This window comes from Panthera uncia, chromosome F1 (assembly GCF_023721935.1).
Source record: "Panthera uncia isolate 11264 chromosome F1, Puncia_PCG_1.0, whole genome shotgun sequence".
NCBI lineage: Eukaryota > Metazoa > Chordata > Mammalia > Carnivora > Felidae > Panthera > Panthera uncia.
The window spans coordinates 15,938,439-15,964,908 of record NC_064813.1 but is presented as its reverse complement, the minus strand read 5'-3'; the positions used below and the strand labels follow the sequence as shown (position 1 = coordinate 15,964,908).

The window sequence follows — 26,470 nt, the reverse complement described above, 5'->3', positions numbered from 1 at the left end:
TTTAGCTGAATCTAGCACTAGAACTTAAATCCTGTAAAAAGAAAGTGTGTGTGTGTGTGTGTGTGTGTGTGTGTGTGTACACATGTACACATACACACAGAGAGATACTTCTTAAAGAAAATATTCCTTTGGAAAAAACAAGAACTCAAATGGTAGGAAAATGGCTTATGATGATGTTATTTCTGAAAGCTTATCAAATTAAAAACTTGTTTTGATTTTAATAAAGTGTAAAGTATGAATTTTACAAATCAGATCACTTCTACAAAAGAGCACAGAAATGTAATACAACATTTGCTATGTTATGCAAATGATAATCAGCACACTTGATGGATAAACTATACCACACGTGTCATGTAATTACTGAAATTACAAATACAGTTCTGTAAAACAACATAAATTCAAGTTGCCCTAAAACACACATAACCTCCTCATGTCAAAAGGTTGCTAATATGTGAAAATGTAATCACTACTCAGTGGCTCCTCAAACTAGATATTAAGATTTAATCCTCAGTTCACAAGTTCTAAATTCTGTTTGATCCTATAGGGTCACAATCCTTCTCGCCTCAAAATTATGAAGAATGCTAATTTCATAGGAATCACATGAAATATTAACTATAAGCAATAAAGAACTTAAGACTTCAGAAATATGTGGTACGAGCCTGTCACTGATCTGTCAACAGTGGCGATGCCCTCAGCCCCTGGCAGAAATCATGCAGCAGCAATGGCTGAAGCCTCAGTTCACTTTAGGACAGACTGTGCAAAGACCCATCCTAAAAGGATTGGTTGAAGTTAGGTGTTTTAGAACTTTTCTATTACTGGAGCACCTGGCTGGCTCATCAGTGTAGCATGTAACTCTTGACCTCAGGGTTGTGAGCTCGAGCCCCATGTCGGATGTGGAGACTACTTAAAATAAAATTTTTTTACTGGTTCTATCATTCCTTCCCTACATAATATTAGGTCCTTGGTAGGGTTTTTATAAAACAACTATTTGTTCAAGCTGAACCATTTCATTAACTAACCTTGAAGTATTGCCATTTCCTTGATAAGACAGGAAGAATTAACTGGACCAAAAGAAGACACTACCAACTGCTGAACCACGACCAACAAATAGCAAATACTGGAGACACTTCTTACTGAAAATCCTCTGGGTATTCATTTCTTTCTACTGAGTGGCTGGTAAGCTTACATGTATTCACCACCAAAGTACATACATATACTCTTGGCTATAAGCACTTGATGCCTAATGTTTACCTGTAAACATACAAAAAGGACAGGGGCGCCTGGGTGGCGCAGTCGGTTAAGCGTCCGACTTCAGCCAGGTCACGATCTCGCGGTCCGTGAGTTCGAGCCCCGCGTCGGGCTCTGGGCTGATGGCTCGGAGCCTGGAGCCTGTTTCCGATTCTGTGTCTCCCTCTCTCTCTGCCCCTCCCCCGTTCATGCTCTGTCTCTCTCTGTCCCAAAAATAAATAAAAAAACGTTGAAAAAAAAAATTTAAAAAAAAATAAAAAAAAAAATAAAAAAAAAAACATACAAAAAGGACAAAATTGTTTTTTAAGATATTGACATTCATCTTTTATCATCTTTGGCTAGAAGCAAGGAAGACAAGGGAACTGAAAATACCACTGTATTTCCTCCCACAGAAATGTTATAACTTGAGAGCTTGAATAAAGGAACATTATTGGAGCCACACATTTCTATACTGTTTATATTAAAATGTTGTTTTTGATAAATTGCACTGTCAACAATAGAATTAACATTAAAAATTTTATGTAGTTGAATAGACACTTCTCCAAGGAAGACATCCAGATGGCCAAATGACACATGAGCAAATGCTCCACATCACTCATCATCAGGGAAATACAAATCAAAACCACAGTGAGATACCACCTGACACCTGTCAGAATGGCCAACATTAACAACTCAGGCAACGATAGAGGTTGGCGAGGATGCAGAGAAAGAGGATCTCTTTGGCACTGCTGGTGGGAATGCAAACTGCTGCAGCCACTCTGGAAAACAGTATGGCGGTTCCTCAAAAAACTGAAACTAGAACTACGCCACGACCCAGCAATGGCACTGCTAGGCATTTATCCACGGAATGCAGGTGTGCTGTTTCGAAGGGACACATGCACCCCCATTTTTACAGCAGCACTATCAACAATAGCCAAAGTATGGAAAGAGCCCAAATGTCCGTTGATGGATGAATGGATAAAGAAAATGTGGTGTACATATATATATATATATATACATACAATGGAGTATTACCCGGAAATCAGGAAGAATGAAATCTTGCCATTTGCAACTACGTGGATGGAACTAGAGGGTATTATGCTAAGTGAAATTAGTTAGTCAGAGAAGGACAAAAATCATATGACTTCACTCATATGGGGACTTTAAGAGACAAAACAGATGAACATAAGGGAAGAGAAACAAAAATAATATAAAAACAGGGAGGGAGACAAAACAGAAGAGACTCATAAATATGGAGAACAAACTGAGGGTTGCTGGAGGGTTTGTGGGAGGGGGGATGGGCTAAATGGGTAAGGGGCATTAAGGAATCTACTCCTGAAATCATTGTTGCACTATATGCTAACTAATTTGGATGTAAATTTTAAAAGATAAAAAAAAAATTTATGTAGTCATAAATGTATAAACTGAATGTGGAAATATGTATTATATTACCTTAAATTATACAGTTAGTCAATCTCTAGTGGTAATTTTTAAACATTTGCCATCCTAAAATAAATTACTAAGCTTAATTTTTATAATAAATTATTCCACAACATACCTCAACTATTGCCTCTATTAACAGCTATCTGCAGCAGAGAAAGGTTAAGTGTCTATCCAATATCTATTTTCTCTTTTCTTCCTTATTAAGCCCATATTTTGGGAGGTGGAGGAGAAGAGCATTGTGACCACTTTAAAAAAAAAAAAATTCCCAGCTTTCTAGGGAGATTGTAGCCATGTAACAGTACTTTGGCCAAAAAGATTAAGTGAAAACTGCTATTTAGGTTTAAGGGAAAGCTCTTTAAAAGGGCAATAGACTTGATCAGATTAGCCAAAGAGAGGTCCAGCCTCAGTACAGGATCATGGAAGATAACCTCTAAACCCCTAGAATTTCCCAAATGATAGGAGTGTCTTTTTTTAATTCACGGTGGGCCCCTCCAACAATCTGATAGTTTATGCTAAGGAGGCAACTTATGGTAGGCCCCTAGATAGTTTAGGTTAAAAAGAGGACTCAGCACTGGGGGCTAACCAAGCCAGAAAAAACAAACACGTGGTTAGAGGTGTTGAGTCAGGTGATATCAGCCCAACTTCAGGGAAGGGGAGAAGAGAGAGCTAAAGATTGAGTTCAGCTAGGTGGGTGATGATTCAATCAATCATGCCAATGTAACGAAACCCCATAAAAACTCTGGAGTCCAAAGCTTGGTAAGCTTCCTGGGTTAGTGATCTTCCAAGTACGTACTATCACGCAGTGATGTGGGAAGGATAATGTGTCCCTGACGACGATGCAAGCTTCATATTCGGAACCCTCTCAGTACCAGATTCTGCCCTATGTATCTCGTCCCTCAGCTGGTTCTGGTTTGCATCATTTTGCTTTAAAAAAAAAAAAATCCTGCAATTGTAAGTATAACATTTTGCCATACCCTTAGAGGCATGACAACAAGGTGACAAGCATATGCCAAGTATATTCGAGTTTAGTCAGGGAAAGAAAGATTTAATGTAAGAACTTAGGTACTTAAGTACTGGAAAAGCTGGAAGACCAGAACACTGGGGACACTACTGCTAACTTTTAGGTTGGCCAGCACCACTATGGTCCAGAGAATCAGGGGGCTGCTGTTGCTTCTCAAGTTAAGAAACTGCAGGAAACAGGAACTATAGAACGAAGGCAGGTGATTCAGAATGGAACACCTAGAGGCAGGTGCCAAGTCCCACAAGCAGCAAAGCCTGGGTATCTGTCTGCTACTGCCAGAAGCAGAAAGTAAATCACTGCCAGGTTCCAGAGTAAAAAAGAGTCTGAGAATACTTTATTCAATGAAAACATTTTTTTTGTCATTCTGCCTCTTGATCTTAAACTTCTTCCTGCAAATTGTATATTCAAAATTACCATGGTGCTTCATATATGGTAAAGCTTTTATCATATGTATGACAGACACTGAATTGTTGGGAGTTCATAAATAATATCACGGGAGACTTATTATTTATTTTGCTCCCAAAGTCTGAAATCCTAAAAGACATGAATTTTAAAAGCTTCTTAGTAGAGAAAGGGATATGGCAGTAGCGGCTACTCTATAAGCAGCTATTAAAAGTATATAGTTTGAGGAGGGCACCTTTTGGGATGAGCACTGGGTGTTGTATGGAAACCAATTTGACAGTAAATTTCATATATTAAAAAAAAAAAAAGTATATAGTTTGTTTTTTAGATAAAAAAGTGATCTGACACCCAGAGATATGGTCTCTGGGTATTTTTCCTCAGACACCTCCATTAATAAAAACTTTTCTGGGCATAAACTTCCAATACATGTGTACTTATTTTGCTCATTTTTATTATGCACACAGTAGCACTTGTGCTAATATAGATCTACACAGAAATGTAGATAGGATATAAAATAAGGTAAAGACAATGAAAAAGTTATGCTTCACAAAAATATTATTCAATATTAAACATGGGTCATTTTTTAAATGTTTTATTTTGTGTAATTTTTCTACTGAGATATACTTCACATAACATAAAATTCACCATTTTAAAGTATACAATTCACAATGTTGTACAACCATCACCACTATCAAAATCCAGAACATTTCTATCATCCCCAAAAGCAACCTCATACCTGTTAGCACTCCCAATTCTTCTAACCCCCATCCCATAGCAATCATTAGTCTACTTCCGGCCTCTCTGCATTCGCCTATTCTGCACATTTCATGTAACAGAATCATACAATAGGAATTATTTGTTAACATACTTGTTTAGCAGTTTATGAAACAATAATTTGAAAACCTGCTTCAAAATCAGTTTTCTTGAGTCACAGTTTTAATCGTTATCATATCTGAGAAAGACTTCTAGAGATCCAGAGACCCAAACAGAGGGCACCATTTTTTTTTCAGTCCCACCCAACAATCATATTGTTGAAATTTGGTTAGGAAATCACTCATTTTCTCAAATGAGTTTTCTTATCAGTAAATCAGAAGGTGTTATATTTTTGTATTAACAGTCAGTCCCAAATTTTCTGCAACTGTTTGTACAAGTCTTAAACACATTTGGAATTTCTGATTCCAGGAAGAAGATGTTAAGAGTTTTATAATAACGCACACAGCTTTCAGTGCGACAAAATCACACAGTGATGTTTAAATCGCCAAATGTTTCAAAAGTCCTTCTCTATAACATGAACTTATTTACAGAGGTAGTTGCTTTGTCATCCATTATCACATTAATTCTTACTTGAAGGGACAGATTAGTGGGGTTTTTGTTTTGTTCTGTTTTTTTTAGTATCTTGATATGTAACATTCTGTGATAGCAATCTCTTTAAACCACACATATACCCTGTGGGGGCGAAGTTAAAACTAGACAATCTTTAAATCCACATATTTGAGCACGCGCAAATTGCAAGAGAACTCTAATATCATGAAAGTGCATGTATGAGTGTGAGCACCACTGTTATTCCTTCCCAAGGTGCACAAGCCCCTTCTTCCATCAGGTCACTCCTGACTCACATGGGACAAATGGCCACTGGACTTAGTCAAGTCTCAGTACTATGGCACAGAAAATATTAGTATAGCTGAATATCCTTTGTGTTGCAACTTAAAAAAATACAAATGGAACTTTAGACATCCCCCCCAACACACACACATCAATGGATCATCTCGCACATTCCGCTGCAGAACACACTAATTATAAAAAATGATAAAGGTTTTTTTTTTATAATCTGAATTTAGCAGTGACTGAATATACTAGGCACTCAGAAAATATCTGCGAAAGGGAGGGAGGCCCAAACGGAAGTAAGGGAAGAAGGAATTAGAGGGGCTAAAGAATCTGAAAAGTTGATAAATCCTGAGGAACGAAGACTTGGTTAGCAAAAACATCTCATTTATGAATAGAGATTTTTAAATCTATGATTTAGAGTAGAGTAAGAAATTAGGAGGTGAGACCTATGAAGAGATTCTAGGACTGAAGCTTATCTTTGTACATGCTCTACCATCAGTTTTTTGGACATAAGCACAGGAATTTACATTGGAACCAGGGACTCCTGACAGAACAGGGATCTGGGCAACTATCTACATCATTTAAGTATAAGATTACATAAGCACAGGAGGCCTTTTAATTTCATTTTAAGTTAATTTGATTTCAAAATTATACTCGAGTACAAGCATACTGTGTACAAATATAACTATATAAATCTCGTATAATAAGAAAGGTTAATTGAAAACACTTGAAATATAAATATATTCCATTTCAACAAAAAAGTGAAAGCCACTATCCACTATCCACTATCCAACAAATGCTCAGAACAAAAGGCAGAACTATTTGCTGCACAACACTGATAGTTTTTAAAGAAGTTCAAAACATTTATGACTTACTGCACCTATGAAAACAATATTTATTTAATATGTTGTCCAGTGAGAAGAATATGAAAAAAGCTTCCTACCTTTGTGATAAGAAGTCGGTATCTATCCAGCATTGTCTGGTTGTCATGGCAGCCTGATAGTAACTGCCATACCTCTGCCCTCAATGCTTCAGGGACACCGCTCTTCACCAGAGTGGACAGCCCCTTTGGTCGGGCACCAAGGTTATTGTGCCTAAGAAAAGAGAACAAACCATTCATACTGTGTTTATTGCTGAACTGCTATTGTTACAGAAAGTATACTAATGAATTTATATAAAAATGGAAGCCTGGGTCAAGAGAAAAATTGGGGAGGGCGTTAAATCATAACAGTAATGTCAGCTCAGTGATGTCCTAGACATTTTTTCCCGATCTGCCTTCTTTATTGGTGAACCATGTTATTCTACCATCAAGAAAAGTTTTTACTTCCTTTCATTTACTTTCTAAAATCATCCTATGAACTTATTCAAAATAATAAATGTGTTACTTATATATTTCTGGGACACATTTCAAGGCGTAAAAAGAACCATGTGAATCTCCTGACATGAATGTAGGGCAAGTTGGCTAACAGCGTGGGTAGGACAGGGGATGGGGAAATGGGATGCCAAAAGTGGATCGCAGGCCTATCATGTCTTGTGGATACCCCTACATCCTGACCCAAAGTACTCCCTACATGAAAACCTGGTCCTTTCCTACAAAACCCACACAACCTACACAGCTCCACCTTGCTGGGGGGAGCAGCATATACTCGTCAGTCACACCCATTTCCAAGGGTGTTTAGAAATGAAGCAAAGGCAAATATTTTTCGTCACGAAGTCAATGATGACAAAGTGTGTTACTATAATGATCCGCCCAAATGAACAAGAAACTGAATTGCACTTCCCAGTCTTATGAATATAAATTCCATTCCTTAACTTTCTCCTGGTGCCTAGCTTGAACCTGGAGCTATGTTTTATGCCTCTTTGCTCAGATTTTATCTTTACTTGTATTTGTTGCTCAGTTTTGATCTCTTAGAGTGGACCCTGGTGTAACCATCTGGATTCCAAACCTTGATGACATACACTGGTTTGGTCTAACATTCAGGCTCTAGTTTCAAGGTTTAAGCCTTAAAAGTCATAGTATCAATATCTCCATTTTCTAAAATTGGCCCACCATACGTCACCAGCTTCTCTAGCTTATACACACTCTTCCACCTCCAGCCCAGACCTCAGTTTTGGAGGCCCTTCCTCTGAAATATGTCCCATTTTTTCCCCATATGGTCATAATCTGGCCATTTTGGAAAAAACTGTAGTAGCTGCCATGACTCAAAAGCTCAAGTAAACTCATCCCATTAATATTTTTAATAAACCATCCAATTTACATCTATTCTGCTTTGTTTCAGCTTCTTCAAAGCAAACTTTTATATTGTTCAGTTAGAGAACCTAAGCTTCCAATTCTGACTGGCTTGAAGCAAAACAAAATTAAAGGAGGTAGAGCTTATATGATTTAACATGCTATTTACTGCACATTAGAGACCAGAGTGAAAAAAGCAAGTTTCAAAACAGTATATGTGGTATAATTTTAAATACACATTCTCTCTCTCCATCTCTCAAAATTTTATACAGTATTTTAAATACATATTTATTCTCTCTCTCCCTCCCTGCCTCCCTTGCTCCCTCTCTTTCTCTAACACATACTACTTAGAAATCTGATTTCAACCTTCATAGGAAAAGAATATAGAAGAATATACTCCAAAATATGTGTGCAATAGAATTAAGAGGAAAATTACTTCTGTTTATTTTCCTATGCTATTTGAAATATTCACACTGATCATGAATTCTTTTATAATCATACACCAAAAAAAGTCATTTCAATTCTTTAAATTTCTCTCATGGACTTAAATTAAAATGTAAGTTTGGTTAACTTTGAAAAGCAACAAAGCTAAATATGCTCCACAAAATGTCTTGAGCATATTATTCTTGAGAAGACTTACACCTAAATAAACTGACACCTGTAACTTCCTTCCAGCTGCCTCGTCTTCACTATCCAACCAAGTTTAAGATCAGCAAAAGAATATTATGCCACAAAAGAGCCAGGATAGGGGCACCTGGGTGGCTCAGTCGGCTACGCATCAGACTTCAGCTCAGGTCATGATCTTACAGTTTATGAGTTCGAGCCCCACGTCGGACTCTGTGCTGACAGCTTGGAGCCTAGAGCCTGCTTCGGATTCTGTGTCTCCCTCTCTCTCTGCTCCTCCCCTGCTCACGCTCTGTGTCTGTCTCTCAATAATAAATAAATGTTAAAAAAGAAATTAAAAAAAAAAAAGAGCCAGGATAAGTCATAAAATGATCTTCCTCACAATTTATTTGGTTCTAAGTATATATATATATATTTTTTAATTTTAGAGAGAGGGAGAGAGCGAGAGAGAGCAAGTGAGCATGCATGGAGGAGCAGAGGAGAGGGGCAGGAGAGAGAGAATCTTAAGCAGGTTCCCCTCTCAGCATGGAGCGCTACCCTGGGATCATGACCTGAGCCAAAATCAAGAGGCAGATGCTCAACCAACTGAGCCACTTAGGCACCCCGGTTATATTTTTGAACTGGAAAAACATTGGTAGTTTGAGGGTAGCAAGTTTCTGTACTCTTTGGGTAAAAAAACTGAGTTAACTAAAAACAACAGTGTACAATGGTCTAAGCTCACTTCCTCTGAAATTAAACGCAAATATCTGAATTTTAAGTCCCATAATATATAAGGAGAATTCAAAGTAATTAAGTATATCATACGTTACATGTTCTATAGAGATCAATAAGTCATTACTGTGTACCTACAGCTATTAAAACTCCAATACAGGGCACCTAGGTAGCTCAGTCAGTTAGCATCTGACTCTTGATTTTAGCTCAGGTCATGATCTCGTGGTCACGAGATAAGAGCCCCACATCAGACCCTATGCTGAGTGTGGAGCCTGATGGGATTCTCTCTCTCCTCTCCTCTCCTCTCCTCTCCTCTCCTCTCCTCTCCTCTCCTTTCCTCTCCTCTCCTCTCTCTGCTCCCCATCTGTTCATGCGCTCTGTGTCTATTAATTAATTACTAATTTAATAAGAAAAAATAAATAAACTCTAATATATACCTCCCATGTAAAAGAAACCTTTCTTCAATGCCACATAACCCTCTGGCTATCATACAGTCTCCTACTTTGCAACAACAAATTTCTCAAAAGAGTTGTTGTATACATATTACCTCTATTTCCTTCTCTCCCACTCATTCCTCAACTGAGCTCAACATGGCTTCTGTATCTTTCCTCAGTTTTCACGGAAGTAATACACGACCTCTCTCCATGCCACTAAGTTCTAATCCTTTCACTGTGGACCACTTTGCTTCCTTTGGCTTCAATGACAAAGCCCTCTCTCTTACCCCCCAAAGACCCCACTACTGTTCCCTCTCCTCTATTAACTTCCCAACTGTTCCAAGGGCTCTCCATACTTTTCTCAGTGGTATACTTTTCATCACTCTCTCATCTCTGAGTGTTTGCACCCATGCCCATGTGTTCTGAGCTCCAGAGGCTCAAAGTTCCTCAAAATCACCATGTCCAAATCTGAGCCCATATTTTCTTCCTAAAACTTGTTTTCCAGGGTATCCCATCTCAGTGACTGTCACCACAACCTATCCAAATAAGAAAGCAGGAATTACTGTTTACATTGCTCCCTGCCATATAATCCATTAGTAATCCATCAGTAAGTCCAAATTCCATGCACTTCTCCCTGTGTCCACTGTCACCAATTCTATTCATTCTAGAATTGCAACAGCCTCCTAATATTCGCTTGTCCTACTATGATATGTTTTCAGTACTGCTGACAAAAAGGTTGATTAAATACTATGTTGGTTCAGATTATTTTGTGTAATGATTTATGTAAGATTTTATATTTGGGATATCTTTTCCTAAACATGCATATATACACATGCATACGCATATCCTTAATGAACTCTTAACCATAATATGATTCAACTCAATCAACATTCAACTTCTAGCTGACCCTCAGCCTTCTGTCTGACCAGACATTATGGGAAAAGAATCTTTTCTCCTCTCTTAAAAACGCAGGCTAGGCTCCCTTTATCTTTATAGACTGACATTTGAAAGGAAATAGGTCCCTCATAACACTGCATGATTAACAGCTTTAATTTACTGATTATCCTGGTAATGATACAGCAATTAGATTGCATACAGCACCCTAGTACTTAAGGGGCACTAAGGGACATTAAGCCAAATGCTACTAGTATACATCTATGACCAGGGAGGACCCATATGAAATAGCAATTTATAGAAACAATCATTGCTTTTGGTATTTCTGATAAAACTACCTGATTAATAACTACATGTGGACATTACTTTAATAAAACATTAACCACAGCTATTAAGAGACTTAGAAATAGGCAACTAGTTATTGCTTGTGCTGAACCATGGCACTACATACAAGAGGTATCTAATTATTCAAAAAGTCACAGATAAAGCAGATATATACTAAACATACAGTAATCAGGTAGTTTTTAATACATAAAAATAAACTCCACAAGAGAATCCGCAAGAATCTCTGTCTTCTTTATTTTTGTGCCCCAGTACCTGGAATAGTGCCTGGCACATAAGAAGGCATTCAATACATTTTAGACAAATGAGAGAATTATAGAATTAAATTAATATGATCAACTACTAATGCTAAGAAAAAATGCTTTTTTAAAAGCAAACGTTCTCACCGATTTTAATAAGATCACAGAGCTGCCATGTGTTCACCTAGTTACCTTTGAAAGAGGCATTTTTCTTGAAACTATCTGGGCATATAAGAACTTCTTCTATTTTTAAAACTGTCCGGAGAGAATTTTAAAGGGAAGGTTTCATTTCTAACAAAAACCACAAAGAAATCAAGAGATGAGAAGACAAGCCATTGAATGACATTGAGTGGTCACTGTCGGAATTAGGGCAATTTTGACAGAAGGGCGGTGGAAGTAGGTGGCTAGAAGATACGAGAACGTGAGGGCAGCAGCCTCACCCGTTTTAAAAGTTCTCTCAGGAAAAGGACTAGCTAGAACTGAAACTGCAAGATAGGGATTTCTCCTTTCCCCAACAGTGAGAAGATTTAAATCTGCAAACCTAGGTTTTGCTTAAACAAGCTACATTTTAAAAAGCTTCAGGAAAAAAAAGACAGATTAAAGCTTATTCTGAAGATCAAGAGCACATATTTTGCTTTGGTTTTTGGTTTTTGGTTTTGTTTTGTTTGTTTTTGCCAGGACTTTTCTTCAGTTGAAAAAAAGGAACGTTCTGTTAATGTGAAAAGGAAGAAAGCTATGACTGTTCACGCTTAGTGATTCTAATAGTTCAGGTTTCCTCTGAGTTTATACTCTGTTTTCCGAGCAGTCTGTCAATGCTTTGTTAGGCTGAGACCACTAATTAAGACAACACTTACCCACTTTGAGAAGTATGGCCATGAAGAACACAAAGTGCCTACTAAATACTGTATCAATTTTCTGATATTCTAATAAAAGAAAATGAATAGCTTGAAGATGGTTTTATTTAATAAACCAATACCTGATTTTTACCTCACTCACTCAGTTTTTTTGGTGAAGAAATCTTCCTGCTACAAAATTTGACCTCTATACCTAAGTGTTCAGGGTCAGCACTATGTTTTTCTAGTCTTTACAAAACTCAGCAGCTTCCACACAATTTCAGAACTAGAAGCAGTTATCCAGAAATAATTCTGCCCAATTCCTTAAATTCCCAAAATAATTTAACACTCAAGTCATCAGCATTACTATTCTGAATATATTCAACACGTAACACAAATCTTGCTACCGCTTTCCAGTTTGGATTTTCCAATCCTCCCATCACAAATGTCTCCTCTCTTCCTCTCCCTCTTCCCCATGCCCTCTCGCTCAATTCCAGCTCACTATTTTTGTGCAGTTATTTCTTCAAGACATCTTAACCACAATCTCATATAACAGACCTCCACAACTGAACTTTTTACACGTGTTTTTAGCTTTCTTTTCCATACTATCTTTCTTTCTGATAATTCTGAATTACTATGAAATATTTTCCCTTTACATCTCTCTAGTGGTACATTAAATTTAACTGAATTTTGATTTTATCCATAAAAGCTTCACTGCATTTCAATACAGTGATCTAGCTGTTGTATCATAAGTTCAAAATATAGTTTTCAACTATATATTACTTATAAGGTTATTACGAATACAGGCTGTCTCCTCACTTAAAAAAAACATCCCCAAAGCAAAGCTGTCATGTTTTACACAACAGGTGCTTTACCTAAATAAATCACAAAAATAACTTCATGTAAGCACCTAACTAGCACTCCGAAGACTTACTGAAAGTCTTCTTAAAGAACACTAATGTTTAAAAAAGATATTTAAGGGTGCATGAGTGGCTCACCGGTTGGGCCTCCGACTTTGGCTCAGGTCATGGTCTCATGGTTTGTGGGTTCCAGCCCTGCAATGGGCTGTGTGCTGACAGCTTAGAGCCTGGAGCTTACTTTGGATTCTGTGTCTCCCTCTCTCTCTGCCCCTCCCCTACTCACACTCTGTCTTTCTCTCTCTTAAAAATGAATAAACAATAAAAAAAATAAATAAAATAAAAAAGATATTCCAAGAGCAATTAAAGATTTTTATCAATCCTTATGTAATAAATATAAACTTCTCTCATTTAGGCAAATTTTACATGATTCATATGAACTGTCATGACAACTCAATTAGAAGCTAAAAGAATTAAAATACTTGAACTGTAGAAGACGCAGCTCATTTTGCAAAGGTCCAAAAATTAGTTATCATATAGCTAACAGACTCATGAAAAGATGCCCAACATCACTCATCATCGGGGAAATACAAATCAAAACTACAATGAGATACCTCCTCACACCTGTCAGAATGGCTAAAATTAACTCAGGAAACAACAGTTATTGGCAAGGATGCAGAGAAAAGAGAGCCCTTTTTCACTGCTGGTGGGAATGCAAACTGGTGCAGGCACTGTGGAAAACAGTATGAAGGTTCCTCAAAAAATTAAAAATTTATAGCAGCACTATCAACAATAGCCAAAGTATGGAAAAAGCTCAAATGAATGAATAAAGAAGATGTGGTATATACACACAATGGAGTATTACTCAGCAATCAAAAAGAATGAAATCTTGCTATCTACAATAATGTGGATGGAACTAGAGGGTATTATGCTAAGCCAAACAAGTCAGAGAAAGACAAATATCACATGACTTCACTCATATGAGGAATTTAAGATACAAAACAGAGAAACATGAGGGAAGGGAAGGGAAAATAAGATAAAAACAGAGAGGGAGGCAAACCATAACAGACTCTTAAATACAGAGAATAAACTGAGGGTTGCTGGAGGAGTGCTGGGTGGGGGGATGGGCTAAATGGGTAAGGAGCATTAAGGAGGACACTTTTTGGGATGAGCATTGGCTATCATAGATAACTGATGATGCACTAAATTCTACTCCTGGAACAATTACCCAAAAAAAAAAAAAAAAAAAAAAAAAAAGATTTTCTCTAAAAAAAATAGTTTCCTCAGATTCTTTCAATTTCCTGAGGTCCAGTACAAAAATATAACTTAGACAAATTATATTTCATTTCTAAAAAAAATTACACTGGATTATAGCTGAGAAACTCTTGTCAATTCTACCTCAGAAGTCTTTAACCATTTGGAACCTCCTCTCCCTATAAGGCCCATGAGTTTGGTAAGATCTTATCAACCCATGAAATTACCTCCCAACTAGTTCCTCTGCTAATAGTTTCTTCCTAAATAATAAAAAACACCATAGCAATTTTAGCCTTAAAATACTTGTTGAGAATTACCTTTACTATGTCAATAACTACTGAAGTTGGATGGTGGGCACATGAGGCTTTACTATGTATGCCTCTACAAGATGGCAAATTCCTTGGGAGTAGGAATAATCTCTTATTCATCTTTAAGTCAGCAGTGTCTAGTACAGTTCCTAAGAGAGACTAGATGATTTTTTTTCAGTTGGATGAAATCATTAAGTGACTTGTCATTTTATAGAAAAACAACAACAACAACAACAAAATGGTCAAGAAACATGAAGCAATCTCAGGGTCTCAGTTAATTTGCTGAAATGGTCTGTTCTGAGTATACATTCCTATCATTCTTGATGATGAACCTCAAAGGTATGAGCTGTTTCTTTATTTACGTATCTCCTGGAGCCCAGAAAGATGCTTCATAAATGTATTTTCCAACCAAGTTATCAATCTTGCACTTTATAAATATAGCGAAGATCTCAATTTGCTATTTAGTCATCAAAATAATTTGGTTCCTGCCATTCTCATGGTCTCTCTTTAAACTCATACTAGCAGGGCACCTGGGTGGCTCAGTCGGTTGAGCATCTGACTTTGACTCAGGTCATGAGTTCATGGTTCATGAGTTCAAGTTCCACATTGGGCTTGCTGCTGTCAGTGCAGAGCCTGCTTCAGATCTTCTGTCTGCCCCACCTCTGCCCCTTCCCCAGTTGTGCTCTCTCTCAAAAATACACAAATCTTTAAAAAACAAAAAAACTCATACTAGAAGGCTGGCAAGGGCATCAATTTTCCTAATTTATTCTCTTTCTCATTAAAACTTCTACATGTTCCTATAAAAACTAACCTAGTACCCTACCCACATCATAGAAATGGTACCTGTCCACTTGGTTTAAAAAGTTCTCGCTCTGGAGCCAGACTGTCTAGATTCAAATACTGACTAGGTCATGTACTCACTGCATGATCACAGGCAAATTACTTACTGGCTGGGGGATCTTGAGCAAGTTACCCACTCACTGGCATTATCTGCAGTGTATTTTTATACTAGCTTCCTAACGTAGCTGCAACCTTAGTTCGTCATCTCTAAAATAAAGATAATAATAGTCTCTACCTCTGAGGGTTACCATTATAACACCTGGCACATGGTAAGCAGACTTAAGTCAGCTATTATTTTGTAGCCACACCCCACCACATATCCCCTTTTGCCATCAACTTGGCATAAGACATCATCATCTCTCTTCTGGATTATTTACAGTAGTCTTCCAACTATTCTGCCTGCTTCTGTCTTTGCATTCTTATAGTTTATCTTTCCCTTCAAAGCCAGAAAGATGCTTTTAAAATGTTTAAGTCAAAACACTTCACCGTACCATGACATTATCAAGACATAAAGTGGTCAAGTAACTGTCCTAAGAAAAATGAATCTACTTATAATGTAACAGGAAATATATCAATTTACATTTATTTAAAAATTACATGTAAGAAATAACCAAGTACCAAAATATAAGCACATAAAATTTTTACAGACTTGAAGGGACAGAAATCTGTAAGTCAGGAATCTTTCATTTATAAAATTCATTCAATAAATATTCGTTGAGCACCTACTATATTCTAGGGATGATGATAAGGACCTGTAAGACAACAGTAACATTAAGGAGATCATGTGCATTTGACCTAACTTTGAAGGGTTACAACAGAAAAATGAGTTCAAGACAGTGATTACGACAATGAACACCACAAATCAAAGAGAGAGGAATGTGATACAAGGGATTATGAAGGCACTGACCTATGAAAAGCATGCACCTCAAAGAGCTACTGTACACATAAGCCATAAATTTCATTCCCGTCTTTCTCCCTTTTTTCCCCATTTCCTTCCTTCATTAATATTTATTATTTGTTCTGATGTGTTCTGTGTACTATACAACATGAAAAAGCATTTAGGTCTTTTTCCTTCTTTTGTTTTTCTGATGTAGCAGTAGTAGTATTTTGTACTTCAACAACTAAAATGCTCCAGACTAATACTCAGGGTTTTTGGTTTTTTGTGATTTTTTTCTCCCATTTAAGGCACAATTTATGCAGCATAAAATACACCGCAGTTCTGTGAGTTTTGACAAATTCATATAGCTGTGTGGTCATCATCACTATAACCATTAAAAAACTCTCCTATGCTCCCTTGTAGTCAACGCCACCCAACATGATCAATTCTTGGCAGCTACTGATACATTTTCTTTTTTTCTTTATTTATTTAAATTCAAGTTAGTTAACATACAGTGTAGTACTGGTTTCCGAGTAGAACCCAGTGATTCATCACTTACATATAACACCCAGTGCTCATCCCAACACGTGCCCTCCTTAATACCCATCACCCATTTAGACCATCTCCTACCCACCTCCCCTCCAGCAACCCTCAGTTTGTTCTCTATATTTAAGAGTCTCTTATGGTTTGCCTCCCTCTCTGTCTTTATCTTACTGACACATTTTCTATCATGAAAGTTTTTGGCTTCTCTAGAATCTTATATAAATGAAATGATATGGTATTAAGCCTTTCGAATCTGACATATTTCACTTAATATAATGCATTTGAGATTTATCGTGCTGTTGCATGTATCTGTAGCTCACTCTTTTAATTGCTCAGGAGTATTCCACTGACCAGTTAGTTGATTCCATTGTACCAGTTAGTTGATCCAGGTTGGAGAGCATTTGGATTGTTTATAGTCTGGGACAACTATGAACAAAGATGTTGTAAACATTTGTATACAGGTTTTCATTTCACTTGGGTAAATACACAGGAGTGGAATTGGAATTGCTGGGTAATTTAAGAAGTATGTGTTGAACTTTACAAAAAAAATTGTCAAACTTTCCAAAACAACTGCATCATTTTGCATTTCCTCAAGCAAAACAGGTTGCTTTGTACCCTTGCCAGCTCTTGGTATTATCAGTGTTTTATTGTTGTTGTTGTTGTTGTTTTTTTTATTTTAGCCACTTGAGTATGCGTATAGTAATATAGTAATATCTCATTGTGGATTTAATTGGTATTTCCATAATGACTAAAGTTGTCTAGCATCTTTTCATAGGCTTATCTGTAATCCAAAATATCTTTTTTTAAGTCTATTTACTTATTTTGAGAGAGAGAAAAGAGAGAGCAGGGAAGAAGCAGAGAGAGAGGGAGAGAGAAAGAATCCCAACACGGGGCTTGAACTCATGAACCATGAGATCATGACCTGCTGATCTGGAATCAAGAGTCAAACACTTTAAACCAACTGAGCCACTCAAGCGCCCCCAAAATATCTTCTTTGGTGAACTGTCTGTTCAGATCTTTTGCTTATTTTTATTTATTTATTTATTTATTTTTTAAATATATGAAATTTATTGTCAAATTGGTTTCCATACAACACCCAGTGCTTATTTTTAAATGGGCTTTTTTTAGTATTAAGTTTTGAGAATTTTTTTTTTATTCTGGATATAACTCTTTTATCGATACGAGTTTTGCACATATTTTCTCCCAGTGTGTAACTTTTCATTCTTTTCAATGTCTTTTGAAAAACAAAAGTTTCTAGTTTTGATGAAGTCAAATTTATTAGTTTTTTTCTTTCATAGATCATTCCTTGGTGTCATATGTAAGAAATCTCTGCCTAACCAAAGGTCACGAAGATTTCCTATGTTTTCTTCTATAGCTTTTATAATTTTAGCTTACATTTAGGCCTATGACCCATTTTGATTTAATTTTCTATACGGGGCAAGGTGTGCTTCAAGGTTCTTTTTTACTGTTTTTACTTTTTGCAAATAGATATCCAATTACCAAGCATTATTTGCTGAAAAGACTATCCTTTCTCCATCAAATCTCAACTACACCTCTGTTTAAAATCAATAGACCATATTTGTGCATATTTCTTTTGTGTATACAGTTAGATCGAGATATAATTTGAAGTACTTAATTCAGTGGTTTTAATATATTCAGAGTTGTGTGGCCATTACCAAAATTAATTTTAGAACATTTTCATTACCCTAAAAAGAAATCCCGTACTTCTTAGCAATCACTCCCTATTTCCCTAAATCCCCACTCCAGCTCTACACAACTACTAATCTATTTGCTATCTCTACGAATTTGCCTATTCTGGATACTTCATATAAATAAAATCGTACAATTGGTGTTTTCTGATTTGTTTTCCTCACACAACATAATGTTTTTAAGGGTCATGTATGTTGCAGATGTACCAGTACTTTATTTTTATTGCTGAATATATCCCACTGTATGTATATACCACATTTATTTATCCATTCATCACTTGGTAGACATGAGGATTGGTTTCACTTTTTAGTTATTATGAACAATGATACCATAAACGTTTATGTACAAATGTTTACGTAGACATATGCTTTCATTTTTATTGGGTATATAACTACAAGTGGGATTGTTAGGCCATATCATACCTCTGTATTTAACCTTTTGAGGAACACCAAGAATGTTTTCCAAAATGGCTGCATCATTTTACATTGCTATCAGCAGTGTTTTTAGGGTTTCAATTTCTCCACACCTTCAACAACACTAGTTATTGTCTTTTTTTATTATCCCAGTAGATGTAAAATGGTATCTCACTGTGGTTTTGATTTGCATTTCCCTGATAGCTAATGATGTTAAGCATCTTTTCATGTGCTGACTGGACATTTGTATGTCTTTTTGGAGAAATATCTTTTTAGATTGTGTGGCTCTATTTCCGAACTCTCTATTCTGCAACTCTGATCTATGTGTCTATCCTTTAATTAGTAATGTCTTGATTACTGTAGCTTGATGGTAATCCCTGAAATCAGGTAATCCCTGAAATCAGGTAATCCCTGAAATCAGGTAGTATAAGTCTCCCAAGTTTGTTCTTCATTTTTAAAATTGCTTTGGCTCTTCTAGTTACTTTGCTTTTCTATACAAATTTTAGAATCAGCTTTTCAATTGCTACCCAAAAAATTCCACTATTTTGACTGAATTCCAAAATTTTGACTGAAATTACACTGATCCCAATGATTAGTATGGGAAGAATGGAAATCTTAATATTGAGACTTTAATCTATGAACATGGTATATTTTTCCATTTATTGAGGTCTTTCATTACTGTTCTCTAGTTTTTCAAAGTATAGATCTAGTAACAGTTTATTCAATTTCTACCTAAATGTTTGGTTTTTTTTCTAGTGCTTTTGTAGGTTTTTAAATTTCCTTTCCAATTTTCAATGCTAGTATATACAAACAAGATTGATTTTTGCGTTATTTACCTTGTATCCTACAACCTTGTAAAACTCAGTGTCCAAGGTAGGTTCTGTCAATAAGTAACAGCGGTACGCAATCGAATGGTAGAAGAAAAGAAAGATTGCACCGCCAGGAGTAGCTATACCACAACTCCCAAGAATTACTAATACCTGCCAGGCCCTCTAGGAAATACTAGCACCAATCACAAAGTGTTTTTTCCCCCAACCAGCTCAGGGGTCTGGGTATCTCTTCAGAAGCAAAGAACTAACCAAATGACCCCTCCCCTCACGGTTTCTTCTAAACCCTAGCTACTCTGAGTATCCTCAAAAGCCTAAGCAACCAGTTGCACAGCCTTCCTCAGAGGTCCCTGCACCAGTTCCTCAGGAGACCTCCACTAAGTCCCTAGATTCTGGTCACAAAACTTCTTCCATTTTATTTCTCTGGCCCTAGAGGATACAGCTGCTTCCTACTACTGGGGTTACTTCAATGTCTTCTTTCTTTCAGCATTCTAACACACTAGAAACCAATTACTTGCATTAATACCCTTCTGTTTGTAAAGGTTGGCACGGCTTCTCTTTTCCAGACTGGACTCAAACAATCTTCTTGCTCTGATCAGCACCCCTTCCCCACTCCCAACACCTAACTCCCCTATGAAATTCTATTAACTAATGACAAAGATATTCACCTTCTCCCTCTCAAAGCTTTTACTACTTTTAAGTAATCTCTACGCTCAACATGAGGCTCAAATTCACAACCCTGAGATCAAGGCTAGCATGTTCTACTGACTGGGCCAGTCAGGTGCTCCCAAAGACTCTCTTTTTGACCAAACTTGTTTAGGCTCACCTGAACTCTCTTCTCAAATAGGTCTGACTTTTTAAGCTTCCATGCTCATCTCTGCATTGTCCAATTTTAGCAAGAATCCTACTAAGTCAGTTTAGCCAGAATCTGCCATCATCAGTACCTGATTACTCTTGATTTCTAATTGAGTTCCTCATCCTCCACCATATTCAAGTAATGTCTGATCATCCTGATCCACCTTTAGCAAGAATTTAAGTCAAGTTAGCCACGAATCTCTTTACCCCTGATGTTTTCTCTCAGTAATTTTCCATTTGCTAACCTCCACCCTCTCCCTGGCTGTAAATTTGCGCTTTTCCTTGCAGTATTTGGAGTTGAGCCCAGTCTCTCCCCTACTGCAAGACTTCATTTCAGGAACCCCTATACCTGTCACGATAGCTCCCCCTCCTGAATAAAGTCTTCCTTATCACCTTTAACAACTGCCATGAATAATACTAAGTGAAATCAGTAAAAACATAAATTTAGAAACATGGACAATGCTTATTACGTTAATCTATTAACCTCTGGATACAATATAGGGAAAAATTGTGAAAAGTTTTGAAATGGGCTAACGTATGGAATGCTGCAGCTTCTGGGAATTACCTGATATGATAGAGGTGTGTGCTTCTATTCGTCTTTGATAAGGCAAATTTACAACTCTCAACAGAAGATAATGTGTGGAAAACTAGACATGCATAAGTTTTTTGTCCATAGCTATGAAAATAATTCCTGCTCATGGCAATGCAAGTGAATTATCAGGAAGAGAATATAAATCTCTAAACTGAATTCTCATCCTGATTGGTTGTAATATCTAACTGGCTCCATTACTTAAGGAGTTAAATAAACCCTCTGAGATGTGTTCAATTTATAGTTTGTATGTACAAGTAAGATGAATTTTCTTTGTTCGATTAAGGGGAGACAGCTAGCCCTCCTAACACTTAGGGTATCTCCTTAAAAACATAATAGGTTCAACATTTTGTTCAGGAAGTTGATAAACCTACTCTCCAGATTTCATACTGAGAAGTCATAAGCTTTCCGACCATCAGAGCTATAAATATGTATCTCTTAAATTAAATCAGGAACCCCTTAGGAAGTGTATAGGAGATTTGATAAAGATTATCTTTATCAAAAGGTATAAAGTTTTAGGGACACATGGGTGGCTCAGTTGATTAAGCATCTGACTTCAGATCAGGTCATGATCTCATAGTTCAAGTTTGAGCCCCACATAGGACTCTCTGCTATCAGCACAGAGCCCACTTTGGATCCTCTGTCCCTCTCTCTCTCTCTGCCCCTCCACCGCACATTCTCGTTCTTTCTCTCTCTCAAAAATAAATATACATTTTTTTTAAAAATATAAAGTTTTAATTATTTCTTCTTCTGCTTTACTGTATAAAATGTGTGAAATTTTTCCCAGACCTAGTAGTTTCTCCTGGACTACCTGCATGCATGTAATTTGATACGCATACTCAATAATAAATCGTGGTTTCTATATACTGGTATGGCAGAATCTTTTTGTGGGCAAAATTATTTAATTTTACTAACAACTGATAGTCATGATTTCCTCTTTAAAAAACTTAATAAACAGAGTATGTGTAATAAATATAAACAAAGTACCCTTTTTTGTAGTTCCAGATAAAATGCTCCAAAACATAAAGTAACAGTTTTAGTCAGAAAGAATAAAACAGGCTTGGTTAACAGTTTATAATCAGTGGTGAAATGAGTAGCTCTAAGCACTATAGCCTCTTTTCATGGTAACAGACTTAGGAGAGAAAGGAAATATAACCCTTTAACAATAGATATTTACATGTTTTAGCAATAAAGCAAACAGTTGATTACTCTGAGCAATGTTCTGCCTGAATGAAATAATAAGACAAATATATCTTCCAAAAGTAAGTTAAATAAGACCATATTGGGTGGAAGACTCAGGCAAACATAAAGAGTATCTATGAATTGTATTTTAACTTTCATGTTTTTAAAGTACATTAATATACTAATATTAAGATAAACATATAGATTTTAATAAGACAAATGAACATCAACTAGGTAAATGTAAAATTTTCAATAAGAAAAATAAATTTTTTACCATCTTCCTAGCAGTTCTCCCCAAGAATAAAGGATCTTCTCAGGACAATCCTTAGACACATCACCGGTTCCACTTGAGAGTTCATTATCACTCTCTGCAGAAGAAACACAAAAACAAAAATGACCAACATTGTATTATATTTTTGATATTTATATATTGTTAATCAAGGAATATGACTGTGTGTCTAATAAAACAAACAATACTTTTGCTTATATTATTATGCCCACTGGAAAAAAAACAGTAAAAACTTCATTAATATATCTTTAGTGCCTAGATAAATATAATCCCAAAGCATTAAATGTTTTATAAAAATTCCTATTCAGTTTACATAGTATGAAATTGAAAATACCTATATATAAATAACTTTATCCAAAGAGGGTAAAATTGTATAAATTTTTTAATGTTTGTTTATTTTTGAGAGAGAGAGAGAGAGAGAGAGACAGAACATGAGTGGGGTAGGGGCAAAGAGAGAGGCAGACACAGAATCCCAAGCAGGCTCCAGGCTCTGAGCTGTCAGCACAGAGCCTGGTGTGGAGCTCGAACTCACGAACCATGAGACCATGACCTGAGCCGAAGTCGGACACTTAACCAACTGAGCCACCCAGGCGCCCCAAGAGAGTAAAATTTTAAAGTTAATGGTAACACAATCAGAAATTCCTATGTGATACACTCACTACTCACGAAACTAATATTCTCAAATATTAATCTTTTATTATTGATACAAACAAACACTGAAATGAAGATTTAGGTATATATATCTGAGGTATATATGTAATACTGAGAACTATTAATATATAACACTGAGAAATATATATATTATGATAACAAACACACAACTAGAAATATTTAAAACTTTAAGGTTTTAAGGGTATATTCATAAGTACAAATTTTTTGTTTTTGAGAGAGAGAGACAAAGAGAGACCGTGAGCAGGGGACGGGGGCAGAGGGGGCAAGAGAGACAGAATCCCACACGGGGCCTGATCCCACAACCCTGAGATCACCACCTGAGCTGAAATCAAGAGTCAGATGCTCAACTGACTGAGCCACCCAGGCTCCCTCATAAGTACAAATACTTCCGACTAAAGGAAATACTAAAATGTTTGGCCTTTTAAAATGGCAATTTTATAAAATATCCCAATATGTAAAGTAATAGCTTTAGAAAGAGTAAGATGGGTTGAGTTACAGCCTACAGTCAGTGATGAAATGAGTAACTGTAAGCTCTATAAATCTTTTAAGCGGTAACAGAGCTGGCAGAGAAAGGAAATGTAATGGGCACAATTTATCTCATTAGAATAAGGACTTTGACACAGAGCTATATACGAAAAATCTGGAAACGTATTATCTGAATGATAAAATAAGCTAGATAAAAATCTGTCTGGCTCTTTGCAAGGACCAGTGTTTTATCAATGTTGTTAACAGTACAACAGAAGTTGGCATTAAGTGAGTCCCACAGGGATCTGTGTTCAGAACAGTATTACTCAGCATACCACAAAGCCAATGATCCAAGCAAGTATAAACTAATTCATATCCGTGGATATAAATAACACCAAAAAACAATAAAATAAAGGTAGGTATATTTGGCCTAGTTAAAAGATTTGGTCATACTTACACAAAAAGATTTTATCACACGTTTAGTAAAATATAACCAAAACATATGCACACACGTAGACAAATACTTCAACTTCTTTAGAACACTTTATTCAAAATGTGAACATTAGTCTGGATATTGGAATGGTCAAGAAGGTAAATACCTCACATAAGCAATTCTGTGAACTTTGCAACAAGTTCATGAAAATAATAGAAATGAGAGGTTTTTAAAAAGCTAAAACAAATGAAGTATTGCAGGAATAATGTAAACAGCAACAAATGAAGCCTTAATATTAAAATGTCCTAAAGAACTATCCCAGGTAAACAACTATCCCTTATAATCCTTACACTTTTTCATCTAAACTGAGATAGTAAAGAGGGTCACTATTAAAAGTTACACTGGAGGGGCACCTGGGTGATTCAGTCAGTTGAGCATCCAACTTTGGCCCAGGTCATGATCTCACGATTCGTGAGTTTGAGCCCCGTATGGGGCTCTGTGCTGATAGCTCAGAGCCTGGAGCCTGCTTCACACTGTGTCTCCGCCACCCCACACTCTCTCCCCTACACTCGTGCTCTCTCCCCTCTCTCTCTCTCAAAACTAAATAAACATTAAAAGAAAATTTTTTTAAAAAGTTACACTGGAAAAAAGGTGAAACTTATCGCAGGCAAATAGGGACTGCTGATCACTCTTCCTATAAATTGGTACCAACTATAATATGAGTACTTATAATATAAATTGGATTTCAATTAAGCAGGGTCCAGGATAGTCCCACCTTATACTCTATTTTGCTCCACAGTAAATAATAATACAACAAGGTTCCAAAGTATTTGATGAAGTTGTACATGCTAAATTGGAGACTAAAATCTAAGAACATAATGAAAGGGAAAAAGAAAATAGGACTCAAATCATTACTACTGACACAGAAAATCTCAGATTCTTCTTATTCTTGTTGGCAAAGGAATAAAACAAAATTGAGATGCCATAAGAAAGATTAAGAAATCTGACTACCTATAAATTAAAACCTTATATGAAGTAAGGTATAGAGTACATTAAAATAAAATTTCCAGGGCACCTGGGTGGCTCAGTCAGTTAAGCATCTGACTTCAGCTCAGGTCATGATCTCATGGCTTATGGTTTGAGCCCCACATCAGACTCTCTGCTGTCAGCCCAGACCCTGGAGCCTACTTTAGATCCTCTGTTCCCCTCTCCCTCTACCCCTCCCCTGCTTGAATGCACACTCTTTCTCTTCCTCTCTCCTTCCCTCCCTGTCTCCCTCTCTGTCTCTCAAAAATAAATAAACATTAAAAAAAATTTTTTGAACATATGACAAATGGTCTTAATACTCAATAAACTAAAATATCCAACAGAAAATTGGTCCAAGGACATAAACATAGTACAGTTGTATAAAATATAACTGGCCAATAAAGACACTGAAGAAAGCCCTATCTCAATTATTTTTTTATTCAAATTAAAACAATGAAACAGAAAAAAAAACAGATAAAATAAGAAATAATACCTACTGTTGATAAAAATATGGGGGAACAAGCAAGAAAGCTGATGTTTAAATAAGAGTCATCTTTTAAAATGTATTAAGATTCTAAATCAATATACCATTTGATTTAGCAACTACACTTTTAAAAATTTATTCTTCCAGGAACACTTATGCCAGAGAGATATATGTAAAAGATTTCATTGTATCACTGCTTGTAATAATAATTGAAAACTATCACGTATTATTTAATAGAAGTTTGTTAAATTATGGTACATCATTTCAAAAAATGCTATCCAATAGTTTAAAAGAATTGACTAAATCTTTTATGCTAATATGAAAACCATCTAAAATACATTACTTTGTGATGAAAAGCAAGAAACAAAGTAGTAATTTTTAAGTATGGTTTTATTTCTGTAAGTAGTATTACTTATACAATTACAAAGACCTTTAAAAATAGCCGTAAGATGGGGCACCTGGATGGCTCAGTCAGATAAGCATCTGATTTCAGCTCAGGTCATGATCTCACAGTTCGTGGGTTCAAGCCCTGCGGTCAGGCTTTGTGCTGACAGCTCAGAGCCTGAAGCCTGCTTGGGATTCTATGCCTCCCTCTCTCTCTGTCCCTCCTCCGCCTGTACTCAATCTCTACCTCTCAAAAATAAACATTAAAAAAATTTTTTTTCGGGGCGCCTGGGTGGCGCAGTCGGTTAAGCGTCCGACTTCAGCCAGGTCACGATCTCGCGGTCCGTGAGTTCGAGCCCCGCGTCAGGCTCTGGGCTGATGGCTCGGAGCCTGGAGCCTGTTTCCGATTCTGTGTCTCCCTCTCTCTCTGCCCCTCCCCCGTTCATGCTCTGTCTCT

The 26,470-nt window shown here is 36.6% G+C and overlaps 1 protein-coding gene across 6 annotated transcripts in view; it reads right to left on the bottom strand.

Annotated features, from left to right (window-relative positions):
- The window catches only part of RABGAP1L (RAB GTPase activating protein 1 like), a 763,363-nt gene that overhangs the window by 530,958 nt on the left and 205,935 nt on the right, over nt 1-26,470 (bottom strand). For all 6 annotated transcript variants that reach the window (XM_049635168.1, XM_049635167.1, XM_049635169.1 and 3 more), the window contains 2 exons: nt 22,535-22,628; nt 6,642-6,792 (listed from right to left, as the gene is read on the bottom strand). In XM_049635168.1, the coding sequence (XP_049491125.1) occupies nt 6,642-6,792; nt 22,535-22,628 (245 nt within the window). The remainder of the gene's footprint in view (nt 1-6,641; nt 6,793-22,534; nt 22,629-26,470) is intronic.